This window comes from Thermobia domestica, chromosome 1, assembly GCF_964235325.1.
Source record: "Thermobia domestica chromosome 1, izTheDome1.hap1.1, whole genome shotgun sequence".
Lineage (NCBI taxonomy): Eukaryota > Metazoa > Arthropoda > Insecta > Zygentoma > Lepismatidae > Thermobia > Thermobia domestica.
Genome location: NC_137454.1, coordinates 321,882,894 through 321,901,839, shown reverse-complemented (window position 1 = coordinate 321,901,839; position 18,946 = coordinate 321,882,894). Strand labels below are relative to the sequence as shown.

The 18,946-nt window shown below is 34.7% G+C and overlaps 1 protein-coding gene across 2 annotated transcripts in view; it reads right to left on the bottom strand.

Moving 5' to 3' along the window:
* The window catches only part of LOC145662865 (eukaryotic translation initiation factor 2 subunit 3, Y-linked), a 132,709-nt gene that overhangs the window by 91,398 nt on the left and 22,365 nt on the right, over nucleotides 1–18,946 (bottom strand). For both annotated transcript variants that reach the window (XM_081728809.1, XM_081728820.1), the window contains exon 3: nucleotides 14,125–14,235. In XM_081728809.1, the coding sequence (XP_081584935.1) occupies nucleotides 14,125–14,235 (111 nt within the window). The remainder of the gene's footprint in view (nucleotides 1–14,124; nucleotides 14,236–18,946) is intronic.

The window sequence follows — 18,946 nt, the reverse complement described above, 5'->3', positions numbered from 1 at the left end:
GCACTGCACCAGAAGAAGGCCATCCTGTGTGTTTGGTGGACTGCTTACGGCATCGTACATCGGGGACTGCTACCAGCTGGTCAGAGCATCAATGAAACTGTACCGTCAGCTGTTGAGCTAAGTTCAAGAAAAACTCAAAATCCTTGAGCCAACACTTCCGAATCACAATGGGGTCCTCCTTTTACAGGACAACGCTAAGCCCCACGTGGATATGATGACCCAGGACACCATTCTACACCTTGGATGGGAAACACTATTGCATCCGTTATACTCTCCGGACATTATACCGTCCGATTATCACCTGTTCCATTCCTTGTACAATCACCTTAGAGGATGCCAGTTCAAATCCCTAGAAGTGCAAAATGCACTTGATAACTTCTTCGCTTCACGGCCCACCAAGTCCTACCGCGATGGAGTCATTGGCCTTCCAGAACATTGGCAGAAGGTCGTTGATGCAGATAAGGACTATATTTGATCTTCCAAGTACGTCTTAGGTGACATTTCGAAGCTCGAAAATGGTGGGTGAAAAAGCGTCAGAACTTTCTTGGTTACCTTTATAGTAGTGACAAGTCTAATTCAATTTTTAAATTATTTTCTGCACTCATTAGGAAATGAACAATATACATGAAAACTACCTAGTTTCCAAATATTAACTACAAAATGGACTTTTCTTCAAGTTGGGCACTAAAATTCTGGGTCCATTTTCACTCAAAAGATGTATTACAATATACCAAAAGGAGGAACTATATCTTTCAAGAACTATATATTTCTTGCCACAGAAAAAATGAAACCGGAAGGCCGCAAGTATGTTTGTTTTTAAATGGAGGTTAATAAAGGCCAAATAACGAAGTGTTATTACAACTCACCCAAAGATTCAATACTTACGAATAAACAGTTATAAAAAGTATTTGAGAAACTGGGGATGGAAAATCTAATCAGGATTTTTTTTCTTTTCTTTCTTTTCGATGAAAACAAAACGCAATACCCTGTAGAAACAACCAGGGAAAAGTTACTTTTACCATAAAATGTGATAAAGGATGGTGGTTCCCAACCTGGAGGTGCAAGCTACTAATAGACCAACTATATTCGTAATTAACTACCATAATAAAACACAAACTACTGAGTAAAAGCAGTAGTTTCTTTTAAGAATTAAGTTCGTAAAAAATAATAATGCACTACAATAATATGTAGAAGTTTTGATGAAAATAAACAAACTAGCCCTCGGCTAGCTCAATTCGGCCCTCTCTTTAGGCCCCGTAACTGTTTGCCCTGCGGCCTCACATTTCTCATTCCCCTAACATATCTCAAATGTTAAAGGATTTCGAGATATGGTCATCTTATTACAACAATTATTAAACTCCCACCTTTGTTCTTCCTTTATAGGGAGAATATTAAAAAGAAAAATGCTGAAAAAGTCTTTATTGTAAATAAAAAGTGAATCCCAAAATTCATGTCTACAAACTTAAAGGATTTTCAGATATGATCATCCAGTTATAACAACTTTAAACCCACCCTTTCATCTTCCCGCATTTATTGCCTCCTTTCTAAGGGAAATATCAAAAAAAAAAAAAAAAAAAAAAGTGAAACACGTGTCTATTTTAACCCTTTGGGAACGCGAATAAGTAAACTCACTAAAAGACATCTAAAGCTTGTAATTGGGTATTGAGTGACAAACGCCACTGAGGCTTATAAACCATACTTGTTCTCTCTGCGAAATGTGTTTATATACTACACCTACCATCAACAGAAGGTTGACTGTGTATATATGCCACACTATCTTAGTGTTAAATGGGAAGTGAATATATCAAAGGAACTATTTAGTTGCAATGATGTGAACAGACTTTGGGGGTGAAAGCTGAAATTCAGCTCAAATGTAGAAGACACTATGAAGATCCTATATTCCAAAAGTAAATTGTCCTAAAATGGATGCGACAATAGTAGTTAAAAAAAACACGAAACATTCGTCAATGGAAAATCAATTAAAAAAATGAAGTCGTCCACATATCTCAAAAACTATACGAAGGAAATGGCTAATTGAAAGCTTATTGCAAGGACATAATGAATTTAAAAACGATGTATAGTACGTAAAGTAAATATAGATAGAACATTATCAAAATGTCAACTGCGAATTACCCAAGGCTCCCCACGCGGAAGGTTATGTGCTTGAAATATCCCACATCTGAATTTGGAATCTCTAGACGCAACGCATCGATGTAGCACGCAACGTGACTTTTACCTGATCACGTGACAGTCTGGTCCTTACGCCAAACCGGATAGGCCCTTTCATGTTTCTACCCTTTAGAGATTCGGAAATATGGACATTTTATTGTAATAACTGCCACATCCAAAACTTACCTTTCCTCGCCGAATTTTGAAAATATCCTTCCTTAATTGCACCTTACGTCACAAATTGTTTGCTTATCTCATATCCCTACCTCAAAATCTCAAATAATTTCGAGATATACCGGTAGTCATCTTATAACTGCAACACCCATTCTTTTTTTCTTTAGTTTTACGGGAAACAATAAAAACCATTGAAACATGTCTTTTAATTACATGTTTCTACTCTTAAGGTATTTCGAGATACGGTCCTAATATTTTAAAATTTACAACTCCCACCCTTTCATCTTCGTCTTTTTCTCCCATTCTAAAGGAAACATCAGAAAACGGTAAAACGTCTTTAATTATTTTAAATTGAAAGCCTAACACCAATCTTCATGTCTCTATCATTCAGGGATTTCGAGATACGGCAATCTTATTTTAACAACTGCAACCCGCACTATTTTTTTTTTTTCTCTCTCTCTGTTTTCATCCCTTCTAGAAAAAATATCGAAAACACTGAAACACGTCTTTAATTACTTTAAATGAAATATTAAATATTAAATTTCATGTCTTTAACCTTAGCAAATTTCGACATATGGTCATCCAATTGCAACAATTGTTCTTTTCTAGGGCAGATATATATTAAAAAAACGGTAAAACACCTGACTAACTACTTTAAACGAGATGTCCAAATACCGAATTTCATGTTTCTATCCTAAGAGATTCAGAGATATGGACATCGTATAAAAATTGTAATTCTTATCCCTTTTCCTTTTCACCGCCATTTCTACCCTTCTAGTTCAAATATATATTTAAAAAAAAAAACGCTAAAAGACATGTATAATTATTTTAAATGAGAAGTCCATATACCAAAAACAATGTCTCTAACATCCAGAGATTCCGAGATATGTGCATTTCAAGGTAATTGCCACAATTCTTTCCTCCTCTTCCAGTCAGTCAGAACTACTATTATATACAGAGATTGGTGGGAATTGTTTTTATTGAAGATTTGAAAATTCAATGCTCCGCATGAAATCACAGAAGGGTTCAAACCAATAAGTGGCAAGAAGCCGGAGGAGGGAGACATGAAGTATATAGGGTACACAAAGTGGACGCCAGGGAATAAGGTTTAGAACCACTTATCTACAAAGCTGTTTTAATACAAAGTGATCTAAAAGTGTGAAAACACCCTAATAAGTGGTAAGCACTGCCAAATATAACCGAAGTAACAATGTAGGTGGGGAGCAGGAATGGAAGAAAATATTTGACAGCATCCGCCATCTTCAATTCTACGCAATTGTCTTAAATGGAGGCCATAGCATGTGATACGTCATTTAGCAGGGATGGGTTCTTGTGAAAACGCTCCGAACAGGTTCCTATCTTTAGCATGGGTTCTTGGTGCCTGAACAGGTTCAAAAGCTGGTCAGAACCTTTTTTTTTTTTTTTTTTTTTTTTCATCCCTGCATCTTAGTATCAAATTTTTTATTGCTCTGGCGCTAACCATTACAAAGTTATGACTGTTTTTATTGGGAACACGGTGTCTCAGTGGTAGAACGCGTAACTCTGGTCTGAGATCCCTGGTTCGATCCCCAGTCAAGTAAGTTTGTGGTGGACAGCATCATGTCCGTGGATTTTCTCGGGGTATTCCCGTTTCCTCCCATTTTCTCATTCCACCAATTCTTCCATTTTTCACTTTAATTATAGTCTCCCTTAGCATAATCGTGAGACGTTAAACTGAAAGATTTTCTTTATATCGTTGCAGGTGACTTACTAGCAGAAGATGGTCTTGAAGAATGCAGAGTACTTTCAGATTGTGCTGATCTCTGAAAAACGGAGCACCACGGTGAATGCAAACGATTTTAACTGTCATACCGCAAAGGACTCCCATCAATAATGTATTGTATTCAAAGTGCTTAATAAATAAATAAATAAATAAATAAAAATAAATAAATAAAAACTAGATCTGAGGCAGATCGACCCAAGACTGGTAAGAATACGCACGGTGACAGACGAGGCAACTGTGACGTGGAATCATTCATTAAAAGTTTCAAGAAAAGAACGCGTAGTACAGTACGTGCGGTACTGGTCGGATAGTAATCCGCATTGGGCTGATGCATCTGCAGGTATTCCGGTATGGTATGGTCTGGAGTGTGGAGTGTGTGTTGCGTATATTAGACGACGACATTTCGCAATCACACTTCTGTCGGATTATGGGTCATTTCTTAAGTTTTCCAGCACGATGGCGTCCCACCCCCTTACAGTATATGTGACTGTGAGTAACTATCAGCAGTCTCCTAATGTGTGGATTGGTCTGCAAGGTGCTGTGGAAGGGAACGAAGTGGATTTTCAGATATGATCATCCAGTTATAACAACTTTAAACCCAACCTTTCATCTTCCCACTTTTTTTGCCTCCTTTATAGGGAAATATATATATATATATATATATATATATATATATATATATATATATATATATATATATATATATATATAAAGTGAAACACGTGTCTATTTTAACCCTTTGGGAATGCGAACAAGTAGACTCAGCCACTTCCTTCCCCTGACCTGACCACTGGACTACCTATGGAACCATGTGAAGTCTTGTGTATATGGTGAAAATTAGGAATGTTCAGTATCTTACGGAACGAGAATTGTGGATGTATGTTTCAACATTACAGCCGACTTCGTGAATGGGAACTCAGAATGCATCCGACAATCAACCGGAATGGGAACACTAAAAACACATCCTATAACAACGATGGTCCTTTTCATGATTAACTTCTTTTGTTGGGAGCACAATAAAGAAACAGTAATAACTTCGTAATAGTTAGCGCTAAAGCAAAAATTAGAGTCATCCAATTTCTACGAAAATTTGCTATTACAATGACATATCATATACTATAGTTTCCATTTAAGACAATTACGTGAAATACAAGATGGCGGACCTAGCTGTTATGTCCTCAAACTCTCTTCCTATACTTATTCCCCACCTGCACTCTTATATTTTGTAATGTTTACCACTTATTAGGATGTTTTCACACTTTTGGACCACTCTGCAGTATATCACACTTGTTCCTTACGCTGAAAATGTAATATAATAAACCAATATCTTTACAAGTAATAGTATTGTAGTATAAAAATACAACTTCGCTCTATTCGAATAAGGTACATTTGAAGTTCACATTCTTTTCTGAAATCTTAATTGCCTTATTATCTAAATTTAAAGTACATTTTTAAAAAGTCCCGGACCTTATTTTTCATTTCTTAAAAAAAATAATAATTGCTTGGTTAAAATTATTATTTAAAAAAGTCTTCTATACAATGTTTCCGAAGTGGGAAAAATTGAGAAAGTTTGATCTTCAAAATTAAGGTAGATGGATAAAATAACTCATATCATCACTTATCTCTACAAAAGGTTTACAAGGTAATCGTACAGAGATTCAACAAGATCTGAGACAAAGTGTATGATGTACTCGATTATAAGTGGAATGAAAGATTGCAAATAATATTCGTGACTTCTTTCTTTTTACTGTCTTTCTTTCAATCATATTTTATATTAGAAAGTAAATGTTGAAAAGTAACCTGATCTAATTATATAACCGTCGACTGACTAAGATTCATGCAGCGTTTTATAGTAATTTCTATTCTAAGATTAATTCACAGTAATATTAACTGTCGTTATTGCTAAAGGCAACTACACTGTCAGACATTATCTTTGAATCAGGGTGTCCAGCAGTTACTCCCAATCAACATTATTTCACGTTACTTAAAGGCAACAAATTAGTATGCACGGATTTTCACTTAAAAGATGAATGAATCATACGAATAGTTGACAAATTAGTATACATTTGAATTACTCTTTTAACCATGATTTACACTCACATCCAAAATCAGTTATATCTCACTTATTTTCTCATGCACTAGAAAATTAAATTTGCGTGATTGAACGTCTCCATTGAACCTCAATCAACCAATTGCATGTAATATTTTAACAACCCTTTAATTAATTAGCTTAAAACGAATGATAATTACTACCGACTACGTACTCTAAGTGAATATTTAAGTTCCATCTACAACTCATTAAAGTTACATAGAAACAGTATTAATATTACTAGTATGCTAAGACGTTTCTTGTTAATTTTGATGTGTATTTGCAACAGAACTTCATACCACCATAGTGACACTTACAAAATTTTCACCTCAGAAAATTGGTTACTAGCTTAACTTGTGGCAGGTCTCTACGCACGTATATAACAGCAATAGCCTAGCCACATGCTTTTATGGTCCTCCCATAGAACTGGGTTATAACATTTAACAGTGCTATTTAAAAATCTAGAAACATTGTAATGCATCACATCTGATGGTGTAAAACCTTCAATTTCTGTGTTGAACGTAGGCTACAATACTTCCAATACCTGGGAATAAGCTGTCATGTGTACATCAATCCTGTTAAACGGAACTCATATTCACTTCATATTCAAGTCCTGCATCAACACGCTGGATATTCACAACGTGCACATACTACAAAAAATCAACTAATCATAAGTTAAACCGTAAGCATATACTACTGCTGTTCCTGCAATAGCCATACACTTCTTGATTTAAATTATCCACTTCTTCCATAATAATGTGTTGTCTCCACGACTGGAACCTCAGTCGACGCAAATACATACAGCTTTAAACAAGTACTTAATAAACACAGAGAAAATTAATATCTAAAGCAAAAATTCTTTTAAAAGTTCCACATTCTATTATACATCCTCGAGCACGTTAGTAATTGCATGAGTTACTTAAAGTATACAATCTCCTATTATCGTATTTACTAAATACAATATTTCGTTTACATCTCAAGAGACCGTCAAGTATTTCTGATTTACTCCATGGATCAAAAAAATTCTTTCAATCAATATTGGCAGACTGTAATTTTCAGTTCAAACTACGTTTCACATGATTACTACCAACTGCAACATTTGTTATTCCTTTAAATTCTCTCTCCAGTGCAATATTTTCTCACTGTCCAATAATTTGATATCTATAAAGAGATTTTAACTTTAGAACATTTTTCTGAACTAAGTTTGAAGGCTAGGTCCTTACAGCAAAATCCAGAATGTTTTATTAAAATCCCAATTCTCTTGGTTGCAAGACCAACATGATGCTGCAGTGGTTACAACTAACATCTAAAATAGGAATGTGTATAGCTTCAAAATTACCAGATCATATGCTCAAAATAGCGAGGCATACATACTAAGTGGTGCAAATTTGTAAATTACTAATTACAGATTATACTTCCAACCTATCTTTTGTAATTAAAGTCTGTTTTTTTAGGAGTTTCTAATGGTGTAATTTTGTTCAGTAAACTATTACTTTTTTATTAAAAAAAAAAACATCGATTAGCTATCACATTATGTAAGTTATCTGTGTCGAAATTCAATCATTTTCAAGATTTTTAATTCTAATAAACCAGTACCCAAAAATTAATAACATAAGTAAGAACACCAATATCAGGCTTAGTTTTAATATCCATGACTTTAATATAAATTTTCTATGATTTTTTCTCCTCTTCTTTCTCCCCTTAGAGCCGATCACACCTAGCCTTTATATTCTATTTGTTCACATTATTTTTTAATATCACAATTTAATTACAATCATATGGACGCATGCGAGGATGATTTACATTAACAAAAAATGAATCCTCCCTGGGAAAGCCTAAATATTTTTCAGACGTTTCGGAACTCTCAGCTGGTTCCGTCCTCAGTGGCAAGGTGAAAAGAATTAAAACGGAAAGGAGATAAAAGGTGTAAAACAAAGAATACATACCACTAAATGAATAAATGTAACAAAGAGTAGATCCTGAAATGTGACGAGCACAGCGAAGTGCAAAAGGAGTGAACTGAATCGAAGATAGCAGATAGCATGGTGTCTATGTTACGTCACTACTGCCAGACTCAAAATATGCATCATAGGTAGGTAACCAAATTCTATCAATGTTGCCAGTATCCAGATTCACAGCCGGTTTATATTTATGAATAAAGAATGCTTCTTTAATCTCCCGCTGTTTCTTTGTTCTTGCTGACCCTATTACATTAACCTGTTTTAAACTATGTGTACGTTGTTTTTTAATGAAGCGCCAATCCCGACATGCCCTCTTCTTTTGACTTTTGATTGTCTCAATATATTCCTTAATTCGAATGTTAATATTGCGTTTCGTTTGGCCTATATATGAGGAGTCACATTCGCATTGAAAATGTGGTAAATGCCTGACTTATTTACTGGATCAACGAAATAACATGAGAGATGTTTTTGTAGACTTCTAGGGAGGATACTTGAAGCAAATATGTTATGCTTTTAAGAATACGATGAATTTTTGTCGATAATTGGGGAAAATAAGGAATCCCTATCCAAATTTTTGCATCTTTGGAAGTAGCTGATTTTGAGACTTGCACCGATCTACGCGTTTGATTAAACAACTTTTGTAAAGTACATAACTTGTAATTTTTTTTAGAATATATATAAAAACTGTATTTCGACATTAAGATCTTTTGGATGATCACAAACTAATAATGTGATCATCCACTCTTTACGCTTTATTTAATCATTTGGTGCTATGTATTCCTTGTTTTACACCTTTTATCTCCTTTCCGTTTTAATCATTTTCTCCTTGCTACTGAGGACCGAACCAGCTGACAGTTTCAAAACGTCTGAAAAATATTTAGATTTTCCAAGGGAGGATTCATTGGTAAGTAGCCAATTTTTTGTTAATTACAATTTAATGTTTAGTTACAAAGTAAGAAATATATAAACCTTCCTTGAAATGTTTATATTATATTTTAATACAATATTCTTGTTCCAATTTATTTTAATTCTACCTGCTCCGTGGTCAATAACAGTACACGTGATCCACGTATACTAACCACACGTAATTCACAACAAAGTTCAGTTCTATATTAACATCTCGACTGATACAAACTACTAACAAAAATTACTAGCACCTAAAATTATAAATACTACTTCAGGGTTCCCTCCCACTCATTTGGCGAGCACGAATTCCCTGACTTTTCCAGGTCTGCATAGTAGTTGGGGTAAGTGGGGACATGTTACTTTTTACTACTGTACCTGTAATGGATTTCGGATTATTAAACTGAAAGTATGGTCATATTAACTTTGGTTTGAACACTTCATAAGTGTACGGTCCATTTTGAAGCAATGTGAATACTTGTTCCACAATATATATATATATATGTTAACACGGGCAATAAAGAAGGAAAAGTGGGAAAATACCTGTTATCTACTGCTAATAGGTCCAAGTTTCATATTTCTGCTACAATTCTAGCCAGAGATACAACATTTTGATAATGGTACTGTGGCGAATGTAAGAAAAAACAAGTGATGTCAATATTTCAAAAATAGGTTTTGTTTTATTCAGAAAATTCCGATATTAAAAATATTTGCTGGACATCATTTACTTATCCCAGAAACATTGAAATAATGAAAAATATGTGATTACAGTTTGCCCTGAGGCTTGGTATTTGGTACGGGAAAGCGGAGACAAACAAAATAAGCTTTAGTCTAGTACATTAAAAAAGCTCCTGATGAGGTACGTCTTTGGACTATGACAATCAAATACTGAATACTAACAAATGTACTGGTGCCTAACAGTTCTAAAAATGGATAAATAAGAATAAATGTAGGCTACACTCTGAAGCCTATGTAGATTTATAGGTCGCTGCCTTAAAAAGTGATGACTTACTGAGCATTGCAAGGCATCTAATAAAAATGTACTTTACATGATACAAATAGGATCTACACAAAACTGACTGCATGAACTAAATTTGTAGCCTACAGTTTTGCCTTAAAGAAACGATAGTACTTATGAATCAGCTACAATAGAAGACTTAATTACGATAGGCATCACACTGTGAAACTTAACAGGGCTATAGAGAATAGCATATCGAGGTGGAAAACGAAACTGCATCCTAATTCGTTCAAGGAATTTCATTTCATATACATTTTTGCTAACTGATTTTATGACTGCCAATATACCAGTTTTTTCCCATAATCAGCTGCATAATACTCATTTTCTTCCCCGTGCTCTAAGCCAGGCACTGTGTTGTCTTTATCATCTTCAGATGTAATATCGGAAATACCTGGATCTGTGTCCGTGTCTCTACTTACCCTACAGCTATAAAATTTGTCCCCATTTACCCCACTGTACAAAAATGCGGGTACGTGGGGACACCTCAATTGTACGTATACCGACACACATAACACAGTACATTCAATTTTTATGGGTACCTTATCATCTCTTCTTAACCGTAAAATGTTTTCCCAGGTAATTCTGTGACAATGATCTCAGGATAGCCAAACGCTGAAAGATCTACGAAAGTTGATCGCATGCTCTTCATATTAGTTAAAACCACTCTACCAGATCAATGGCACTATATCAACAGTCTTCAAATTAGGAGGAACTGTTTTCATTTTTTGTTTTTCACCAATTTTAAAAACGTGCCTGTCCCCACTCCTCAACTACCCCTATGTTAAAAAAAAAAAAAAGCAAGTATTTTTCCCGACCAGAGAATTCCCCATTTATTGTGTGTGTGCATATATACATATAAAGTATGTAGAAAGGAAGTTTTGCAAAACTAACATTTTTATAAAATATCGCCTACCAATTATCCGAGTAAGGCAAAAAGAAAAACGGGTTCTGAGAAGTAAAACTCCGTACATAAAAATTCCCTGACTTTTACAGGTTTCCAGTTCGGTGAGAACCTTTTTAACTTCTTGCACTACTTTCATGTAACTATGAAACTCTCACATAATGAAATTTTACTTAGGTTTCATTTTCTTTCGTAGTTCTTTTTAATGTCTAACTGCATGGAATCTGCTTTTCGTCTGACACTCTTCTTTCCAAGCCGTTTTAACTCAGTTTTCTATTTGTTTAACATTTTTCTATGACTAATTCCACCTGCTTCATGACTATCATGCACAAGTCGTTGACACACTATGTTTGTTTATGTGTGTTCTCTACTTAAATTGATTTGTTAATAGAAAAGCCACTTTTCACGGAACCATGAAATTAAATAAAGCATATTTTATTTTAATCACTTGGTACAGAAAGGAAACTTGAAAAAAAAACATCAATCTCGTTTTTCTTCTAGTGCTGTCAAAACCGTGGTAAATTTATCTGTGTACCTACATGCTCGCCTGACCAAAGGTATCCCTGACTTTCCAGGTCTGTAGAAACCCTGAATATGTAGAGAAGGGATGCAAAAATCTACAAGTACGAAGGTTAGCCGATCGGGAAAAAATAGAAGAGAATCTAAAATTGTTATGGGAACACAAAAGGATTAGACGCATTACGTACGATTTTTTACTATTTTTAAAATTGCAGCATGAGTCAGTTGCGTACTCTGAAGTATCACTTCCACGCGGTTTAAATATTTATTTCCTTCCTGAGAAATTACCTAGGGTGGTGATGGCCATATGACTGCACGCAAATAAAAATTCAAATTTCTGATTCAAACCTGTAAAAAATTGTGACGAAGCCCATTATTCCTGTTAAAAGCAATGTTTGTTATTCTATTGTGTACTAATGTTTTTGTTCTAATACTAAAGTCATAATATGTTCTTAAATTTCCACCATTGTATGTTTACTCTTCTTCTGTCCCGTGGTTCATTATAAATTGGCCACCACTGATCTAGAGGATAAGTACAAGTTTACCACAAACTTTCAATTTTATTCGGAATTGGTACGAATATAAGCAGCAGACTTATTATGATGTTCGCGACCTTAACAAAAATCATGACATTTTGTCGTACTGTAAGCTGTTAAAATGTAATAATTTCTCATTTTGAAATAATAAAAATGCATCGATAGCATTGTTGAAACTGTTGGTATTCTTGATAACATATTTAGATTTTACCATTCAGATTGTATTTATTGCTTTATAAGCTTATACCGATACTCATTTCTAATGAAGTATATCTACTGATTACTCATTAGTATGAACGATCGTGCAGAATAGTCTAGTAATATGGCCTAGTTATGTGTATTTCCCTCAATTCGCCAGTAAATGATTACTAGTATTTTCTTCTCTTTCTTCGGCTTATATATAGATCCATCATCTTTTCCGCTCCCTCAAATTTTAGAATCCACCTTATATTTGACCTCTGCGTACGAATCAGATGACAAAGCAACTGGATTTGTAAAGTTGAGATTACACACAAAAGTTATATTCAACCAATCAACACAATTGATACCATTTTTAATATTTCAGAAAATAAGTTTATACACAACTGCTGGACAATTCCACTAAACTTCAGGTTTGAAGAGAATGTATGAAAACAGGAATCACAAAATCGTAATGATTTCTTGCTTCTTTAACTCACTTTAACAAAAAATTATTCAGTTAGTTACACAACAATAATATGATTTATAAATTTTGCTCTAATATTAAGACTAGAAATACATTCAAGTTTTACATTGTCAAATAACACCCAATTACAATATGAAATATTACAATTCTTACGCCTTCTATGAACAAGCGAGTCAAATGTAAATATACCGTATTTTACAGACTTTAAGACAATTTTTTCTTCGAAAAATTGCCTCCAAAATTCAGGTGCGTCTTATACTCGAAATTAATATAAAAATGTCCAGTGTTTAATTTAAAATTCCCAACAGTCTTAAAAATGGCCATATATTTGATGCTGCGGGAAACTTGTCTCTATCTGGCAACACTGGATTCAACTGGCAGCTACAGTGCACCGATGTGACGAACATGAGTTGCGGAGATTCACATGGTTGCTAACCCGTCTTCCTCCCGCTCCGCCAACAATAAAATGGTAAAAATGTTACGGTATTTTAAAAAAATGCTTAAAAATCAAGGTGAGTCTTATGGTCCGTAAAATACGGTATTAAAACAGAAGTCAAAACAACGGCACACAAATTGGACGTAACTCTGGATTTAACATTCTAAATATACATTAAGATCCAAATATAAACCCTCCACAGTTTCCAAGACAATTTACATAAAGATATACATCGAGAAAATATCAACAGCAAGAAAGTATCGATTGCTGTTATCAAGTAATGTTTGGAAATACACTCAAAGTCAGAGGACCTCGTAATTTATCTGGTGTTTTGATTAATCAGGCATTTCTATGTACTCATGTTGTAACTAAAATATTCGCAGTTGCAAATAATAATTGTGACAGACACAGTGTCACTGTGTCTGACACACGAAGATAACTTGAGAACTCGTATATACTGTACAAATAAATTGTTATAAAAGAAATTCACGGACAATGATTGCATGAGCTGTCCCTAAGAATGAAATTTATGAAATGAACTTTTCTATGTAATGTTGGTAGTCAGTGATTCATAACATGTCACACGATAACTGAACAACTAAGTGTAACAGCGATTTGTTGAAAAAGAAAAATAATTAACTATTGTAATGAGACCGCAAGATCGAAAAACCTGCCATCATAATGGGACCGGTAATAATACTTCCCGGAAACGAAGAGATCAAAATGTTCCTTTTTGTAGAATGTATGCTTTAAGATACACCATTCCTACAATTCAAGACTACATCCTCAACAGTCGTAACACTACTTTCTAGGAAAACCACCGGACACCCTCTGCTGCACCCAAGCCTTTAAGTATTAATGGTAATCAACTTACAGTTTTTCCATTCGGCGTCAATATATACAAGTGATCTGTGCCATCCTATTACTTCAACATGCAACATATGTACAGACATGCGTTTATCCAATTATCAAAAATACACGAAACTACTTACCTAGCTTAATGGTAATATTCCTTTCTAATTCGTTCTTGAATCGGACAGTTTGCACACCAGATATGGCCTTTACCACAGTAGATTTTCCATGCGCTACATGGCCTATCGTACCTGAAAGAAAAACAACAATTATTTCACTAAGGTCGCCTTTACTTTTGACTATTACTGGTGTTACAAAGAAATAAGTCGAATTCGGATTATTTTAATGGGAAAAATCACATTACAAATTACGTAATGCTTCTTACTCAACATCTGCGCATATAAGACACTCTCTTGAGATACATTTTTAAATTTCAACACAGCAGTAGTGTTACACTGAACATCAAAATTTAGAACATGAAACAAGAACATGCTACGTTTCTTTACTATCTTTTGCATTTTTACTCATAATTCAAAATTTGTTTCCAATTCGCCTTCTATGACTTCAATACTAGAGATCCATGACGTAAAATCTATAACTATTTTTTTAAAGATAATTGCAAAAGAGTTAATTGGATAACTTATAAATTACGTATTTTGTACACAATGGAGAATTTATTGTGTACAAGTCAAATCAGTTAGCTACAAATCAGGATTTCGTTTGAGCGCAATGCTTCTGAGTTTTCGCCAAGAATGGCATATTACCTGACAAAAGTGTCTCAAAATCGCTATTTTTTTCTTAAACAAGAGTATTTACTGAAATCTTTTAAAAATTATGCAGCTGTTCTGTATTTACAAGAAAACATCGCAATAAAGTTGTACCAATTTTGTTGAAGTTAGATTGGCTCAAATTTGATTGTTGTCTCTATTATCTTTGATTCTAATATATACATCTTCCTATTTCTATTTGTGTTTTTGATTTATATAATACTCTAATACTATCAATTTTAGAATTACTTATGCCTTTTTACCATTCATTACTTCAACGTTAAAGTCAATCATGCAGAGGCTTTTCTATAACCTCGCATGTGGCTTAAATACCAATATTCAATTTCACATATACAGTATATATCAAGTGAAGGGACAAACGTTGCTTGACTATTTTCTTATTAATCTGAATTTTGTACATGTATTTAATTTATTTGCGTCTGAATATGTCCCGACATCCAATTTGTACTATTCGTAAAATCTCAATCTATGTCTGTCTGCGTTCTCTGGTGTTGGGACAATCTATTGACAAAATTCTTATATATTTTGGCTTTTCATTTGAGATTGAAGTGGTAACTTGTAACATGAATATATCTGCTCTAGGTTTCCTGTATACTTTTTGGCCGTCCTTTTTACTATATTCCTTACAGTTTCAACGGTTATAAAACAGATTTTGTTTCCCCCGCTTCGTTCTGCAGAAGCTAAATTTGGATTTCAAAATGAGTCACGGGAACTGAAGTAGCAAATCAAAGGACTGCTCATAGCGAGTCCACAGTTTTGTTGAAGTCCAAGATTTACGCGCCACAATGTATTTTGAACTTGTTAGTTGTATCATTGATAATGCGGAAAATAATGCGTTAGCCACTACTTCTGCAGCTTAAAATTAAGTATATTCACAAGAAAAAACTGAAGAGTAGGTGTGTACTAGTTAAATCAAAGGTTCTAAGAGAAGAACAACCTAATACTTCCTTACGCAATAATCGTGAGATGCATGCGTTGTAACTGAAAAAATTTCGGGGTTAAATAAAATGGGAAGAAAATAAACTCTAATAAAGACAATAAAGAGGATCACGCGAGTTATTTCCATACATAAGACAGAGTTAGTGTTACTCGTTAAGATGTTAACATACTGGCTCCATCAATAAACTTGATCGAGGTAATTACACTATCTATTTATTACAAAAAATATTCAAAAATTCCGTTTCATATATGGAATATAGATGGCCACCATTAAAGTCTCCGTTATCCATTAATATGTTAACGGACTAACTCCACTACCAAACTCTGCCAATGTAATCGCTCTAGCTATCTATTGTTAAAAAAAATAATTAAAAATCCGCATCCGTTCAAGTCATGGTGCGAGTAACGGTGGACGTACTAACACATTGTGTCTCACTGCAAGATCCTAATAAAACCAGATTTTTGAGATATGATTAAAACACTCCTGGTAGTATTCGCAAGAATAGGATCCAATGAAAAGATTAGTTTCTGCGGCGACGAACCTGCATTCATAACGCATGGATTCAGCTAGTTTCAACACAAAGAATGATAGTAATACGAGAGAATAAAATGTTACGTAACAGGCAGATTTAATTGTTCAAGTACTATTATGAACTGTTAAAACGTGGTAAGTAAATCGCGGAACTCTTCTTAAAAATTATTTCCCATGTGGCTATATGGTTAGTAGGGAGGCCTGGCGCTGGAGACTAGAACTCGATTCCTGTGGGAGTTCGTGTGTCAGATCCCACATTAAGCTGCAGATCTGCACTTTATACAGTCTCAATGCTAAAAGAGACATTAAACTACAAGTCAACCAACCATTTCCTTTAGAATTATCCATATTAGAATGTGCATTTCGTGAAATGCTTCTTAATTTTCTTTAAAACAACTCAAATGGTATCACTGATGTAAGACTTGTTCACAACGTAAACTAATTAATAATCGATTTCCTTATGGAATAAATTACACCCTGGAAATGCCTATGGAGTTTCCATCGGTACAGCTCCATTAACGTAGCTGTAGTTTACAGTACTAGATTTTCCAGAAAAACTTCATTCATTCGACACATATAATGAAATGTTAAATCCAAACTCTTAATTCCCATTATGCTTAATTTCAGATAAGCTTCCACGAAGTTTCCTCCCCATCACGCTCGCGCACACAGTCTAATAAACCTGAATTTTAATGTTCCTCTTACTATCATCAATCTCCGCACGAGGACGTATAGAATGTATTTAACTATGTCTACAGAATTAAAATTTTCACAGCACTACATACACCCTCCATTCCAAAAGAAACCGAACGTTTTAAAAAAACAAAAAAGCAATGTACATTTTGGAACAAATCATTTTTATTAATCAATATATTCCCCTTCTGCATCGATACACATTTTTCCACGCTCCAACAAGTTGTCAAACGACTTCTCCATGTCCTTTATTGGAATGGTCTTTAGGACGGCGGTCGTCGCCTTCTCAATGGCATCAATCGATGCGTGCCACTCTCCTTTCATCGCCAAATGCAGTTTCGGGAACAAATAGAAATCGCACGGAGCGAGATCTGGTGAATAGGGCGGATGATGCAACCGAATAATGTGATTTTTGACCAAAAATTCAGTTACAAGTCGCGAACGATGTGATGGTGCATTATCGTCCAAAAGAGTCCAACTGCCGATTTCGCGATATTCGGGCCGAATACGACGAATTCTTACCAGCAAACGCTTCATGACGCCCAAGTAAAACTCTCCAGTGACTGTCTGGCCGGGCTGAACAAATTCTTTATGGATAATTCCTTTTGAATCGTAAAAACAAATCAGCATCACCTTAACTTTTGACTTCACCAAGCGACTTTTTTTTGGGTGTTCCTTCATCCGGCGCTCTCCATTCAGCACTTTGCCGCTTTGTTTCGGGCTCATATTCAAAACACCACGTCTCGTCACCAGTTACAATCGATTTCAAGAAGTTTCGATCCTGCCGAGCACTTTTAACGATGTCTTTACAATGCGCAATTCGATCAACTTTTTGTCCTTCGGTGACTTTGTGTGGTACAAACCGCGAATTAACCTTCTTAAGGCCCAAAACTTCGGTCAAAATGCGGTTCCGATTTTTTGTTATGTTTGATGAATTCACGCACTTTTTCGATGTTTTCTTCCGATAATCCGGTTCTGAGACGGCCTGATCTTTCGTCATCATCCAGCGTCTCTCTACCCGATTTGAATCGCCTGAACCACTCGTAAACTTGCGTACGGGATAGACACTCATCACCATATGCATTTTGTAGCATTTGGTGCGTTTCACTAAAAGTTTTACCCAGTTTAACACAAAACTCAATTGCAGCTCGTTGTTTGAAACTCATTTTCCGACCGATGTACACAACACACTGACAGTTGAAACGCAATAACTTTGTTGCCGTGCATCCAAATGTCATGACATTTATACCAGTTGTCAATGAGGGACTACGCCATCTACCGGTAAAATATTACAACAGATGGCACTAGTGGTACTATTTGTTTTCAAAAGTTCGGTTTCTTTTGGAATGGAGGGTGTATTTTAAAACACTACCATATTAATGTGTATTGGTGAGATAAGTAGCCACCTCATAGCGTAATTAAAAATTTAACTGAACATTTATTATTTATTTGGTAGTTGGGGTCATGAGGTAACGGTGGAATGGCGAACTATGATAGAATTGGGAACTGAAATGATTCTGTATCATCGATCAAATACACATGGACTCCATTTTTACATCAATGTTTTATATGCTAGTCGTTCCGAGCTCGTAACAATATTGAGTATATCCAAAGAGGATTCAGAAAAATCATTCTATATCGTTCTCTTACATCTTGTAAATAAAGAAAATGTGAAACATTCTCATTTTTTATCTACCAGTTTCCAAATGCTACGATTATCACTCGATACAATAATTACAGCTTATGCAGACGGCGTTAATGAGAAGTCACTAAATTCACCAAGTATTAAAAGAATCATCACATAAGTAACGGTAACTTTGCAGACAGAATACAGTCATTTTCGTAATATCAATAAGTATACGAATTTGAAAGATGAAGCACTAGGCAAAATGCCCAACCACTCTGACGATTTACAGAGTTTAACCCGTTTTTGCCAGATTTTTTTTTTTTTTTTTTTTTTTTTTTTTTTTTTTTTTTTTTTTTGAAAATTTGTGTTTTTCTGAATGAGAG